A 14,112-nucleotide genomic window follows, 5' to 3' on the forward strand; every position below is an offset into this window, starting at 1 on the left:
TCTTAGTGAATAAGAACTGCAATATTAAGTTTTCTGTTTTACGTTCTGAAAAATAATTAGGTTATGCCTTGAAGGCATAACTTTTAATTCCTTACCTGAAGCTTTCACAGCATCTTTTGTCTCACATGGTTCACCAATGCCATACTCATTTTCAGCCAGAACTCTGAAGTAGTAATGTTTACCTTCTTCCAAGTTGATAACTCTGAAACTTGTCTTGGAACATTCAGTTGCTACAGTTGACCATGCCTTTCTTTCAGCATCTCGTTTCTCTACAATGTAATTTTTAACTGGACTGCCACCATCAATAAGAGGAGGATCCCAGGATATAACAGCATGATTTTTAGCTGTTTCCTTAACAATAAGATTAATGGGTGGACCAGGAGTGTCTAATTAAAAAGTAAAAATAAGTAAATAGCTGTCTGATTGAATACAACAATTGGAATCAATTAGCTCTAAACTAATAAAATATTACTTTTTATTAAATAATTAACAACTTACCAAGAACCTTTACCATAATTGTATATGCCTTCACTCCACTGCTATTTTCTAAAGTTAAAATGTATTTTCCAGCATCGTATTTATTCACATTCTCACAGTACAACAACGTGTCATAATCTGAAGTTCTGATTTCAAGTCCTTGTCTATCCTTGATGTTGGCATCCATTTTAGACCAAGTAATCTTTGGTGAAGGTCGACCTCTCACTGGCACATAGATTCTCATTGTGACACCAGCACGCAGAACAAGTACCTTCCTTAAGTCAGCATCAAGATCTGCTTCAGGAGCAACTGTTCAGAAAAATAAATAAAATCACTATTAAAATATCTAGTATGTGTGTCATAGTGCTGTGCACCTAACAGATCACAGAATCAGAGTCAACTGCCTCTTCATCCTGTTACACTACACAAAACTCTTTGGAGCTCTCTTCATCAAGGGTGTGAAAACAGAGTCTTTGAATATTTTTAAGGCAGTCGTAGTTAGAGTCTTGATAAGCAAGGTACAAAAGATCACAGGGATAGGCAGGAATAAAGGGTTGAGGTTACAATCAGAGCAGCCATGATTTTATACATGATGGAACAGATATGAGGGGCTGAGTAGCCTACTCCTGCTTTTAATTAATTTGTTTGCATATTTGCTCTATACCATGCCACTCCCCATGCATTATGCTCAGGAATGGTTCTGATAGCTTCCCATGCATCCCTTCCTGTAGTTCTCCCTTGTGCAGCAACTCTGGTCCCAGGTGTATAAAATAAAAGGAAAAGATAGCAAGAAGGAACAAGAGAGGTGGAGATATTAATCATGAAACACAAAGGAGATAGTGACAGAAACCTTGACAGAAACCTAGACAGATTAAAAGAATGGACGTGCAGAATTTACATTACTCTGTCAGATACTAGATCACGAACATTTAAAATGTTTGGGTGAAATTCCCCTCTCCATTAACCTAAATATTTGATATAGGCTAATGGGCAAAATCTTGTTGGATGCAGTCCACACTTTGCATTCAATTGTCATAGATGCCCAAGATTACAGTTAACTTTTGTGATTATGAAGCTCCTAGTTTTATGCCTCCCTTACTGCTGCATCTATCCTGTGAGGGAAGCAATTTCCAAGATGGAGTGATAGACCCAGGCAGTGGAAAGTAATTCCCCACCTACGGATTGCCCTGAAGACAGCTCATATTGTCAGAAGATCTATCTGTCAGAAGACCTATTTCACAATTTTTAATGTTAGAAATAGTTAGGAATCAGATTAGAAATAATGAGAAAACAGTTAAATAATAAATGATAAATAATAAAAACACTTAGAATATTTGTATTAGGTAAACTAAAAAAGGAAACCATTTCAGAATCAGTATCAATTATTATCACCATCTTATATGACATGAAATTTGATTTTCTTTTCATTCAAACGAATGAGGCTGCGCTAATGTACCAGGTATGGCTACTGTAAAGCTGAGAATCCAGATACAAGATGTACACAGCTCTTCAGCTCAGTTTGCTGCAGAACACCCACAGATTCAATGCTGAGTCCAGGGGCTTAGCAATAGGTCAGATGTATCGAAAGATCTGGGGTATTTTATGAGACAATATTTAATTTCCTGCATGCGAGTTATGAAACTTACTTAATATGTCTTTGGCTGTATGCTTTTCAGGCACGTCACTTGGATCACTGAAGCCTATTTTGTTAACTGCGCTTACACGGAACTGATATTCAGTTCCTTCACATAGTCCTGTTACAGTATAGTGTGTATCATGGAGGGCCTTTGGTATATTGCATTTTATCCAGTTATCACCATCAGCACGTTTAACTTCAACTAGATATCCCAAGATTGGACTGCCACCATCATATGCTGGTTTACTCCATGACAAGCTGATAGTACTATGAGTTGTATCAACCACTTTCGGGAAAGCAGGAGGTCCTGGAGGATCTAAATGAAAATAAAAAAATTTGCATTAAAAAAATTGGTTAAAACTAAAAGACTATAATACAATATGTATATACATACGATCATATAGCTGCTTACATTGAGGATCAAAAGCAATTGCTGCTTTTGAAGATTCACTGGGTTTGCCTGGTCCAGCTTTATTCAAAGCAATAACTCGGTACTCATACTCAGTTCCTTCCTGAAGTCCTGTAGCTTTGACTGTTCTTTCCAATACTGGCTTTCTATTGACCTTTGACCAATTTACAGCACTTGCCTCACGTTTCTCCAGCAAATATCCAGTCACAGGAGAGCCACCATCATCTGATGGGGCTTTCCAGCTAACAGTCATATGATCTTTTGTAATGTTGCTAATTATTGGAGGATCACATGGCCCAGGTACATCTGCAAAGAATACAGAGTAAGTATTAAATATATTTTAAATATTATAGAAATTAAAATCAAAAATAGCTACAAAGCCAAAATGTTTTACTTACCATATGGATTTTTAGCAACAACTGAATTAGTCATTATTGGGTCACCAATGCCATACTTGTTTTCAGCACTGACACGGAACTGGTATTCATGTCCTTCAATCAGTTTTTCTACACCACACTTCGTAAATTGTAAATTAGCAGTAACTTGAGCCCAATTAGGACGGCTTGTCTCACGTTTATCAACAATGTAGTTTGTAATCTCAGCACCGCCATCCTCAAGAGGAGGTTCCCAATTCAGAGTAACACGATCTGAATAAACATTGCTAATTTTGATAGAAGCTGGTGGGCCAGGTTTATCTATATTAAAGCAAACAGAAAATAAGATGCATTAACATTTTAGAAAAACATTTTTTACTTAAACAGGTCCATTCTTTTAAAAACTTTGTTTTCCTCTTTTATTCATTAACCTCAAAGAAAAATATTATGTTGTTTCATTACCTTCTCAAGAAATAATGTTTATAGTATTTCATTAAATATAGATGCATATTTACATACATATTTTATAAAGCAACTGCACAATTAACAATAGATCCATATATTTGTTATATGAAGTATTATAATTTTTTTTACCGAGTACTTTAACTTTCACATTGGCTGACTTGGATCCACTCTTGTTTTCTGCAACAATTGTGTACTCTCCAGTTTCTTTCCTTTGTACACTAAATAGTTCAAGTGTGCACAGATTCCTTACTCTGGCTATCTTGATGCCTTCAGCAGATGTTATTATCTTGCCATCTTTCTTCCATGTGATCTTTGGAAAAGGCTTTCCAAAGACATTAGCATCTAAACAAACATTGGATCCAGCCTTTGCAGTGACCAGAGACTTCATTGACACACCCAAATCAATCTTTGGTGCAACTGTAAATTGAACAAAGCATTAGTGTGAATATTTTCTTCTATTTATCCATTAAAATTAGAATCAAATAAAATATATGGTAAAGTGATATTAATTTGTTACCATGCTCTGCCAGGATGGTCACTGGGTCTGAAGGTTCAGATGGCTTGCTTATATTAACTGCAGTCTTTGCAATAACCCTGAATTGATACTGGGCACCTTCTTCAAGACTGGTAACAGTGAATTCCTCATGAGGTACATTTAGGCAGTTGGTATTGCACCGTATCCACTTATCACCAGGTAGTTTACAGGCTTCAACGTAATACCCGATTAGTTTGCTCCCACCATCATGTTTTGGTCTTGCCCAGACGAGAGATACAGAATTATTTGTCACGTCAACAGGTTCAGGTTTGCCTGGTGGATCTGTTTCAGAACATCAATAGATGTTTGTTACATACAAAAGCAATAATATTTAAGTTGCTTTATGAAACTAATTCAATAACTGGTTTCAAATTTTTGGGAATACTTACCAACAGGAATCCTGGCTGTTTCAAACTCAGTTGGCTTACTAGGTTTGCTAGATCCTGCTCTGTTCAGTGCACTGACTCTGAAGGTATATTCTAGTCCTTCAATTAACCCTGAACATGGGTACTCAGTAGTACGGACAGAAGTGTCATTTGCCTTTACCCAAAGAAGACTATTTCTTTCTTTACGCTCAATAATATATCCAGTAATGGGACTACCACCATCACTTTCTGGTCTATCCCATGCGATAAACATGCAATCCTTGTTCACCTTGGTGACATGTGCATTCCTTGGTTCACTTGGAACATCTGTGGACAAAAATAAACATTAATTATGGTCATCTCACAAACAAGATTTTGAGACCTTAAGAAAATGTAACTTCATAACTTACCAAATTGGTATTTTGCAATCATTTTATCAGAGGTAAGAGGTTCTGAAACACCAAATCTGTTTTCTGCACGAACACGGAACATGTACTCATTGCCAGGGGTAAGTTTACCAATTCTACAGTTCGTTTTAGTTACAGAAGCTACGACAGTAACCCAGTCACCACGGCTCAAATCACATTTCTCAACAACATAGTTTGTTATGTTGCTGCCACCATCTTCAAATGGAATGTGCCAATTCAGACTGCATGCATCAGCATCAATTTCTGAAATGTCAAATGGAGGTTGTGGAGGTCCGGGAATATCTGAAAAAAAAACATCAAAAAAGATTAATTAACATTGCTTTTGCATAAACCAATTAATAGAAACTGATTTACTCAGCTCAAGCAAATTCAAAGCATTATGCATTTATAAAAGTAAGTATACAAACCCATTATCACTACTCGGATTTTCTGGGTGGTGATGCCAGAGCTATTTTCTGCAGAAAGACTGTAGAAGCCACTATCTTTCCTGGTAACATCTTTGATGATGAGTACAGAAGTGTTCTTTGTCTTATGCACAACAAGCCGGCTGGATGGATCCACAACTTCTTCATTTTTCATCCATTTGCAAGTTGGTGCAGGCTTGCCAGTTACATGAGCCTCAATTCTGAGTTTCTGTCCAGCTTTGATGGTTATAAATTCTGGCATAATAATCTTTGGTGCCACTATTAGGAGAACATAGCATTAGTGTTATCGTAATGAAAGAAAGGAAACCTTTGTTACAATTTTCCTAGCATGTGCTGCCAGCAGAGGATCCCAATCTTTCAAAGAATTATAGACAAGACCCATAGTTAGGTAACATAATACAAATGAGGCATTAACCTCATGTAGGTTGTGCCTCATGATAATTGCAATGCGCTAACGTTGTGTAATTTGAAAGCCTCCTTCACGATGTTATTTTTTCAGAAGTTTGTTTCAATTTTGATACTTTATTCATAAAGAAATATTTCCTGTTTACTTACTCAGTTGTTCTTTAATTTCAAAAAGTCCTTCAGCTTCTCTGGGCAAGCTGACCCCTACAATATTTCTAGCTGCAACTCTGAATTTGTATTTGATTCCTTCCTTTAGGCCTGTTACAAGAATATTGAGATCCTTGATTATGGAGTATTGTGTCCAATGTTTCTCAGGTTCTCCTTCTTTCTGGTATTCAATGATATAACCATCAATTTTAGCACCTCCATCCCTTATAGGTGGTAACCATGCCAGTGAAGCACTATTCTTTGTTATATCAACAACATCCAATTTCCTGGGTGGATCTGGTTCACCTAAAAATCAAATTACAAAATTATTTTGAGACTAAATGATAAAATAATCTACAAAAAAAGAGATGAAAAAATCTGGCAAAGCCCACTTGTTTTTTCTTAGGTTAATGAGAAAATACAAACATATTATACTTACTGACTGGATCCCTTGCCAATATGGATTTGGGAATGTCTTTTGGAACCCCAGGACCGTATTGATTGACAGCAGTTACTCTGAAGTAGTACTCGGTTCCAGGTGTTAAACCAATCACTTTGAAACTAGTTTTTTTCAAATCTTGTATCACTCTGCCCCAGGATTTCCTGTCTGCTTCACGCTTCTCCAAAATATAGTGAGTTACTGGACTACCACCATCATTTTCAGGTGGTGACCATGACAACTGGCATCCTGTTTTTGTAACATCTGAAGCATCAAAGTCTGAGACAGGACCCGGTGTATCTGGAATTGAGAAAAAAAATTATCAATGTCAATCAACAAAAAAAAACAAAATCATAGAACATCACAGGTCACCATTAAGCCCATCAAGTCTGTGCTGTGAAGTCAGAGCAATTTAGTTAATCTCACTCAACTCTTCTCCCATCTCCCTGAAATAATTTTCTCCTTCATCTAATTCTCTTTTGAAAGCTGCCATTGAATCTGTTTCCACTATTAAGCAGTACAATTCAAATCCTAACCACTTGTAGAACAAAAAAAACTTTTCTCTTGTTGCTTTTTCTTGTTAATACTTCAATGAGTGCCTTCAAATGTTTATCTATTGTAAATCAGTTTGTTTGTTTGTAAGTTTGTTTTTATTTACTCTATCTGAATCCTTCCCGACATTAAGCTTTCTCAGTCTTCTCTGCCCTAATTGAACCATTGCAAAATGAGTGCAATATGCAACATCTACAAAATGCACTGCAATTACTTATCGCAGCAATTCCAACAAAACCTCCCAAACTTGTGACCTCTACCACCACAACAGATACTGGCACATGAGAGCAATGCCACCTGCTGATTCCCCTCTAAGTCACACATCATCCTGACTTGGGAACGTGTCCTTCGTCATTACTGGGTCAAAATCCTGAAACTCTACTCAACAGCGTTGTGGGAGTACCTTCAACAAGAGGACTGCAGTGGTTCAAGAAGATGGCTCACCTGCACTTTCTGAATGGCAGTTGGGGATGGACTATAAGTAGCCTTGTCAGCAATATCCACATCCCAATAAAAACAAAATCCAGTCAATTAATGCAAATTCTCATGTTTTTTTTTTCTGTACTCTTTCCTAAATCATCCAATGCTATCTGAGGTGTGGTATCTAGAATTGGATGCATTATTTGAGCCAATGCCAAATTAGTGCTTTTACAGGTTTTGCAATAACTTCTTGCCTTTTTTGCTTTGTTCTGGAGACAAATTAAAACTTACCTAGAAATTCTAGCACATACATACATTTGGGTGTGCCTGAAGGCCATGGAAACAAGGTTTATTTGTTGATCCAATTCATAAATCTACAGTTCTACCTATGGCTAAAGGCCTTCTTTCCTGAGGCTGTGCTTGGGAGATGGTTGTCCACTAGCCCAGACCGATACAATAGAAGGAAGAGATGGGGTGAATATTGGCTGGGGGTGGTGGAGTGCAACAGCATTTGAAGCTGGAGTATTGGAGTATTGGTGGGGGGGAGAAGTGGCAAGAGGAAATCAGGAATGGCTAGCAGGGTTTTGTGGGGTCAGGAAGGGCTAGCACTTTGTTGTGCATAGGGTAGAGGGAGAGGCAGTGCATGGAATAGTGAATTTTGGAGCGGGAGGGGCCTCAATTTGTATGGTGGCATTCTTTGGTTGACCATGGGTTTCAGTAAGGTTGCTGGGAAGGCTTTCCATTTTGGTGTGGAAACTCCAAGAATTTATATATGCACTTCATTAAGCTTGCAGGCCTTCCAGTCTGGCACTGCAGTCTGAAGATTGCTTTGTCCCAGGACTGGCCAATGGCAGATGTCCCCAGCTTAACATGGTCCAAGTTCCCACTCAATGCTCCAAAATCATGTGTGGCACTGTCGTGGAAATCACAGTGAGTTGCAAGGATGATGCAAAGTGACCTGAAAATGGTTTTCTCATATTTCACTCTGAAAAAATGCAGTTGCATAATGCTGAAAACATGCTATGTCATTCAATTGAATTTCTAGGCTTGTGTTTTATTGGGTCAGATTGTGATCCTCTTCAGCTCATGACTCCAGAGAGAACTGCTAATGAACAGCATTACAGCAAACTGTAGGTTAGTGCTTTCCTGATTTTTGCACCTGTACACAGCAGCACAGCAGTATAAAAGGAACTGGAGGTCAGCTGCCGTGTATTTGACTTCCAGGACTGAGTTCAGGGGCAGAATGCAAGGGGTCAGATACACTTTGTAACTGGCTGTCTAGCTTTATGCCAGCTGTGGTAGGCTTATTTTCTTTATTTTAATTATTATGCTTTTACTTAGTTTATGTCAATTGTGTGTGCTTTTAAATTTGTTATTTTTAATTTTTGAAATAATTTTTACATATTGAGTTGATTAAATTTATTTCAACTGGTTTTAAATCTCTGATTGTCAGAGAAACAGTTAAGGGTGTTTGAATGGTCTGAGAGCATGACCTCAGAACCCACTGCCTTAGGCAGCTCCATTTTATGGGATGCTTGGGACAGTGAGGTGTTCTGCTCAAACTAGTTGTGTGAGATCACAAAAGGTTAATGCAATCTCCGATAAACATGAGGTATAGTGTTGAATGTGTTGAACATTATCTCCTTTGTTAATCTGACCTGGCATTTCAAAAATTTATTTAAATACCTACAGTTTTCTCTCTTCTTTGAAACTGTTCCATTTAGCTTGTTATGTCTCTCCTCATTCACCCTACCAAAACAGATCACGTGTTTTTGGATTGAATTTCATATGCTTTAGGTTCATCTAATCTACCTTTTTATCTTATTCAATATCCTGACAACCTCCTCTTGAAGCACATGAAGTCTATTTGTATCTTCCTCGCTGCTATCTGTTACTATCATGACACTTGCAAATTTTCAATCATTTTCAAAATTTCTGAATATTGTTCTATGCCCTTAAGTCCAAGCTATTAATGCTATTGTTGGTAGCAGTGGTTCCAGCACTGAAGCACACCACTATATCCTTCTTTCCAGTCCACAACCCTCTGTTTTCTATCCCACAGCCACCTGAACATATGCTGCAACTGCCTTTTTTATTCTAATTTAGTCAAAAATCCTATTATGTGTTACTTTATCAAAGTCCATATTCATAACATCAGCTGCCACATCCTTAATCATTACCTCATCAAAAACCTCAATCAATTTAACAAAATATAGTTTGCCTGAAACAAATTCATGTTAACCATTAATTTTCATTTCATGCTTACTCAAGCAGTTATTAATATTCTCCCAGGTTATTTTATGCATGTCCAGTACCACATTAAATTTACTGGCTTGCAATTTTCAAGTTTATTCTTCCCCAATTTTTTGTACTAGACTGGAACATTTGCAGGCTTCCAATTCATCATTCCTCTAATCTTAGGAGAACTGAAAAATTTTAGCACCTCTGTAGTACATACATTTACTTTCCTCAGGAATCAGACACACCTCATTCGGCTATGCACCTCATTCAGATTGGATGAATTTTATGTGTGTTGCTCTAGATTCCAGCATCTGCAGAATCTCTAGAATAACCATATACAGTAGTTTCTACGTCTCTAGTGCCTTCTCTTTATCCTTTTTAAAAATTTCATTCAATATCCTCATAACTTCCTTGTTTTGTGTGTCTTTGTTAATATCTACTGGTAATCTGTTGGTAATTAATTAGTTCCTCAGCCAGTAAATTTCTTCTTTGGTCCCTTTTATCTGCTGACACTTATCATTAATGTACCCAAAGAGCACCTTTTGTTCCCCTTTTTATCTTAGCCGTCAACTTATTCTTCTACGGTCTTTCCATTGCACTATCATATTTCTGTCTTGTTACATGCAACTCCAATTTACCTGAGCAATATTTTCTCAATTACCTGGAGCATTTTTATTCCAAGGTGCTCCTTGTCCTTGTCCAATACAATTTAAATCTTATACAACATGACTAACAGTTGAGATAATCCCCCAATACAGCATTCTCCACTTGACCCATATCATTTCCCAAGATTAGATCCAACAACATGTCCTTCCTCTTGGGACAAGAAGTGCAGCAATCAAGAAATTTCCCCTTAACATATCAGAAAATCCTCCCCCATAATCAAGTCAAATCAGGACATAGAACTCAAAAAAAAGTACTCACCTAAAACTTTAACATTCACAAACACAGCCTTTTCACCTGCTGCGTTTACAAGTGTCAACGAATATTTGCCAGAATCATCACGAGTACTATCAGGAATGACAAGGAAAGTCATTGTGTCAATCAAGTCTACTTGACCCTTTCGAACAACATTGTCTATTCCAATTTTCCTCCAGGTAACTTTAGGTGCTGGTCGGCCTCTGATGGTGGCAAACAATCTGATAGGACATCCTGCTCTGACAGTTAAAACCTTTCTCAGGCTTGCATCTAAGTCAATCTCTGGTGGTTCTGAAAAAGTTCCATTTTATGAAAGAAATTACTTTCTTGATGCAAAGAATATTATCACATTAAACATATTTTATTATACCATAAAGGAAAGAAAGGTGAAATGCAGTGCATACCTAAAATCTCTTTTGGAGATACTGCTTCTTTAAGTTCAGCAGGGCGACCAATTCCGACCTGATTCTGTGCATAAACCTTAAATTCATATTCTTGTTTCTCATCAAGGCCGCTCGTAGTAAACTGAGTTACAACTAGCTGAGCTGCAACATTACATCTCGTCCATCCTTCTTCAGGAGACTTACTGACACCTTTCGGTCTCATTTCAACAACATAACCAGTGACGGGAGAACCACCATCATACACGGGCTTTGTCCAGCCAAGAGTGATGGAGGTCTTTGTACTATCAATCACCTTCAGGCCACTTGGTGGACCAGGAGGTTCTGTGTACAGAAAAACAGAATATTAATTAGGAGAATGTGGTGTGAGTGATGAGAAAAGCAATCAAACTTATTGTTTATAGAAAACTGACTTAATGATAAAAATATACATACCCATAGGATCCTTTGCTAATACTGGTCTCGAAGGTGGACTTGGTTCTCCTAATCCAACTTCATTTTCAGCTTTGACACGGAACTGGTATTCATGTTCAGGAATTAAATTTGTAACTTTCATTCTTCTTTCTGGGATTGGACTCTTGGTGATCGCCACCCATCTAACAGATCGTTTTTCTTTCCTCTCCAATATGTATCCTGTGATTGATTTGCCACCATCATCTTCTGGTGGATTCCATACAACAGTCATTTCTTCCTTGCTGACTTTGGTGACCTCTGGTGCATCTGGAGGACCAGGTCTATTGAACTGTGTCCTAGCTACAATTGGCTTAGTTTCTGCTGGTGGACCTGTACCTATTTTGTTTTCTGCACGCACTCTGAATATGTATTCATTTCCTTCAATCAAACGAGTGACATTCGCATATTCATTAATTATAGAAGTAGAAAATACAGACCAGACCATTCTTTTGCTTTCACATTTTTCTAGAACATAGTTTTGGATTTCACAGCCACCATCATCTGCTGGTGGGTCCCAGCTGACTCTACACCTATCACTTGCAATGCCAGATACTTTCAGATTTCTGACTTCACTTGGTACATCCAAAACGTTCACAGTAGCATAAGCTGTAAAGGAGCCAGCTGGATTGGTTGCAGTGATTGTATATTTACCACTGTTTTCTCGCTTAGATTTAGTTACGATTAATCTGGATGCGTCAGCAGTTGTTTCAATCTTAACCCGGGGTGATCTGCTAAGATCAATTGCATCTTTGTCTTTTACCCAAACGACTTCTGGTTGAGGTTTGCCTCTCAGTGTAGCCTCAATTCTGAAAGTTTCACCTGCCTTTACAGTTAATATTCCAGTAAGCTTTAGATCCAAGACTGGTTTCTGCACTTCTGGCTTGACAATAATATAATCAGTCTTCACCCAATTGCTTTCACCACCTTCATTCTTGGTTTGAACTCTAAACTGGTAACTCTGGTTCTCAATACATCTGTCAGCCATGAAACTTGTCTCCTTAATACTTCCTTTGTGCATTCTTTCCCATTCATCTGAGTCCTTTAATCTCCTCTCGACATGATAGGACAGGTTAGGGCTACCACCATCATAATCAGGTCTTCTCCATTTAAGTAGGACAAATGTCTTTCCTATATCAGCAACATGAAGGTTTTCTGGTTCTCCAGGCTTTTCAACAGGATCAATTGCTAAGATTGGTGTTTTAGTTTCAATTGTTGGACCTAGTCCAACTTTGTTTTCTGCACATACACGGAAGAAGTACTCGTGATTTGTTGTAATTTGAACTTTGACCACACGTTTAGTTAAATCAGATGAGATCAAAGACCATCCTCTCTGACTGGGTTGACGGCTTTCTGCTATGTAGTTTGTAATTTCTGAGCCTCCATTATCATCTGGATTGTCCCAGGACAGCATACAGGAATCTTTAGTGACATAGCTTGTCCTGATATTCTTACAAGGGCCAGGTCTATCAAGGACATTTACAGTAACAGCAGCTTGAACTTGTCCACTATTATTTTTGGCAACGACATGGTATTTACCATGATCGGCTCTGGTTGCCTCTTTAATAAAGAGCTGTATAACAGGATAGTCATTATGAATCTCTGTACGTTTGCCAGCAACAAGTACCCTGCCTTCTTTTGACCATGTAATTTCTGGATCTGGTCGGCCTTTAACACGTCCTGTTATTGCAATAGTTTGTCCTACACGAACTGTGACTAGGTCACGGCAAACAATATCAAGTTCCAGCTCTGGAGGATGAAGAATATCTTTTGCAATTACAGATTCTGGCAGCTCCCTTGGTTCACCTTCACCAACGATGTTGGCAGCCTTTATACGGAACCTGTATTCATTTCCTTCAATAAGGCCAGGTACTCTAAAAGCACACTGTGTGATTAAATCATCTTTATTAATTCTATTCCACTTTGTAGTGTCAGCTTTCTGACATTCTACAATGTATCCTAAGATTGGGCTGCCTCCGTCATTGCTGGGCTTTGTCCAGACTAAGTCAACAGTTTCTCTTGACTTGTCTTTCAGTTTAGGATTGATAGGTGGCCCAGGTGGTCTTATAGGACGGATTGCTGAGACTGGATCAGAGATTGGTGATGGTTTGCTTATACCAGCAATATTTTCAGCAAATATTCTGAATTCATACGAATTACCTTCAAAAAGTCCAACAGTTCTCAATTTTAGATCTAATATTGGTGTCTTATTCACACGGATCCATTTACCAGTTCTTTCCCTACGTTCTATTATGTAACCAATAATTGGACTACCACCATCATACTTTGGTACACCCCAAGAAACTGTAACTGCATTCTCTGTTATATCATAAACAGCTGGCTTAGTAGGTGGGCCTGGAACATCAAACGCGTACTTGGCTACGGTCGGTTTAGACTCTAATGGTTCACCAATACCAATTTTATTTTCAGCTCGAACACGCATAATGTATTCACAGCCTTTCTGGAGACGTGGAATTTTAGCTTGGGTACTTGTGCTTCCAGTGGTAACTATACCCCAGGTTTCCTTCTTAGTTTCTCGTTTCTCAACAATGTAATTCATAACAGGGCTTCCTCCATCATCCTTAGGTGGACGCCAAGAGATGATCATATGCTGTGGTGTTACTTCAAGGATATTGATTGGACCAACTGGAGGGCCTGGAATGTCCAGGACCATCAAGTGTAGAGCCACTGACTTACTACCAGCTGGATTGGAGACAGTAAGTATATATTCACCAGTATGTTTTCTGGTGCAATCCTTGATTGTTAGCATAGTAGAGCGGTTGTCAGTATCAATCTTGTAGTTGCCTTCTGATTTAAGTTCAGTACTGTCAGTGACCCACTTCACCGAAGGAGTAGGAATACCTCTCATTAAAGCAGGAAGTTTGACAGTGCTGCCAGCCTTCACAACAAGACCTTCAATCAAACTTACATCGACATCCACTGATGGTGACACTGTAATACAAAAGCACAAATGAATCAATGTATATCAAGGAAGTGACAATGAAATAAAGAATAAAAGCAATGG

General features: G+C 38.2%; 1 protein-coding gene across 1 annotated transcript in view; it reads right to left on the minus strand.

Annotated features, from left to right (window-relative positions):
- ttn.1 (titin, tandem duplicate 1) overlaps nt 1-14,112 on the minus strand; it is a 337,974-nt gene that overhangs the window by 49,165 nt on the left and 274,697 nt on the right. The window contains 15 exon segments of the mRNA XM_052029783.1: nt 96-386; nt 499-786; nt 2,124-2,429; nt 2,526-2,828; nt 2,921-3,217; nt 3,491-3,778; nt 3,879-4,178; nt 4,286-4,588; nt 4,672-4,971; nt 5,097-5,372; nt 5,670-5,972; nt 6,106-6,405; nt 10,243-10,527; nt 10,641-10,961; nt 11,073-14,039. Coding sequence (XP_051885743.1) covers nt 96-386; nt 499-786; nt 2,124-2,429; nt 2,526-2,828; nt 2,921-3,217; nt 3,491-3,778; nt 3,879-4,178; nt 4,286-4,588; nt 4,672-4,971; nt 5,097-5,372; nt 5,670-5,972; nt 6,106-6,405; nt 10,243-10,527; nt 10,641-10,961; nt 11,073-14,039 — 7,128 coding nt within the window.

This window comes from Pristis pectinata, chromosome 1, assembly GCF_009764475.1.
Source record: "Pristis pectinata isolate sPriPec2 chromosome 1, sPriPec2.1.pri, whole genome shotgun sequence".
Classification (NCBI taxonomy): Eukaryota; Metazoa; Chordata; class Chondrichthyes; order Rhinopristiformes; family Pristidae; genus Pristis; species Pristis pectinata.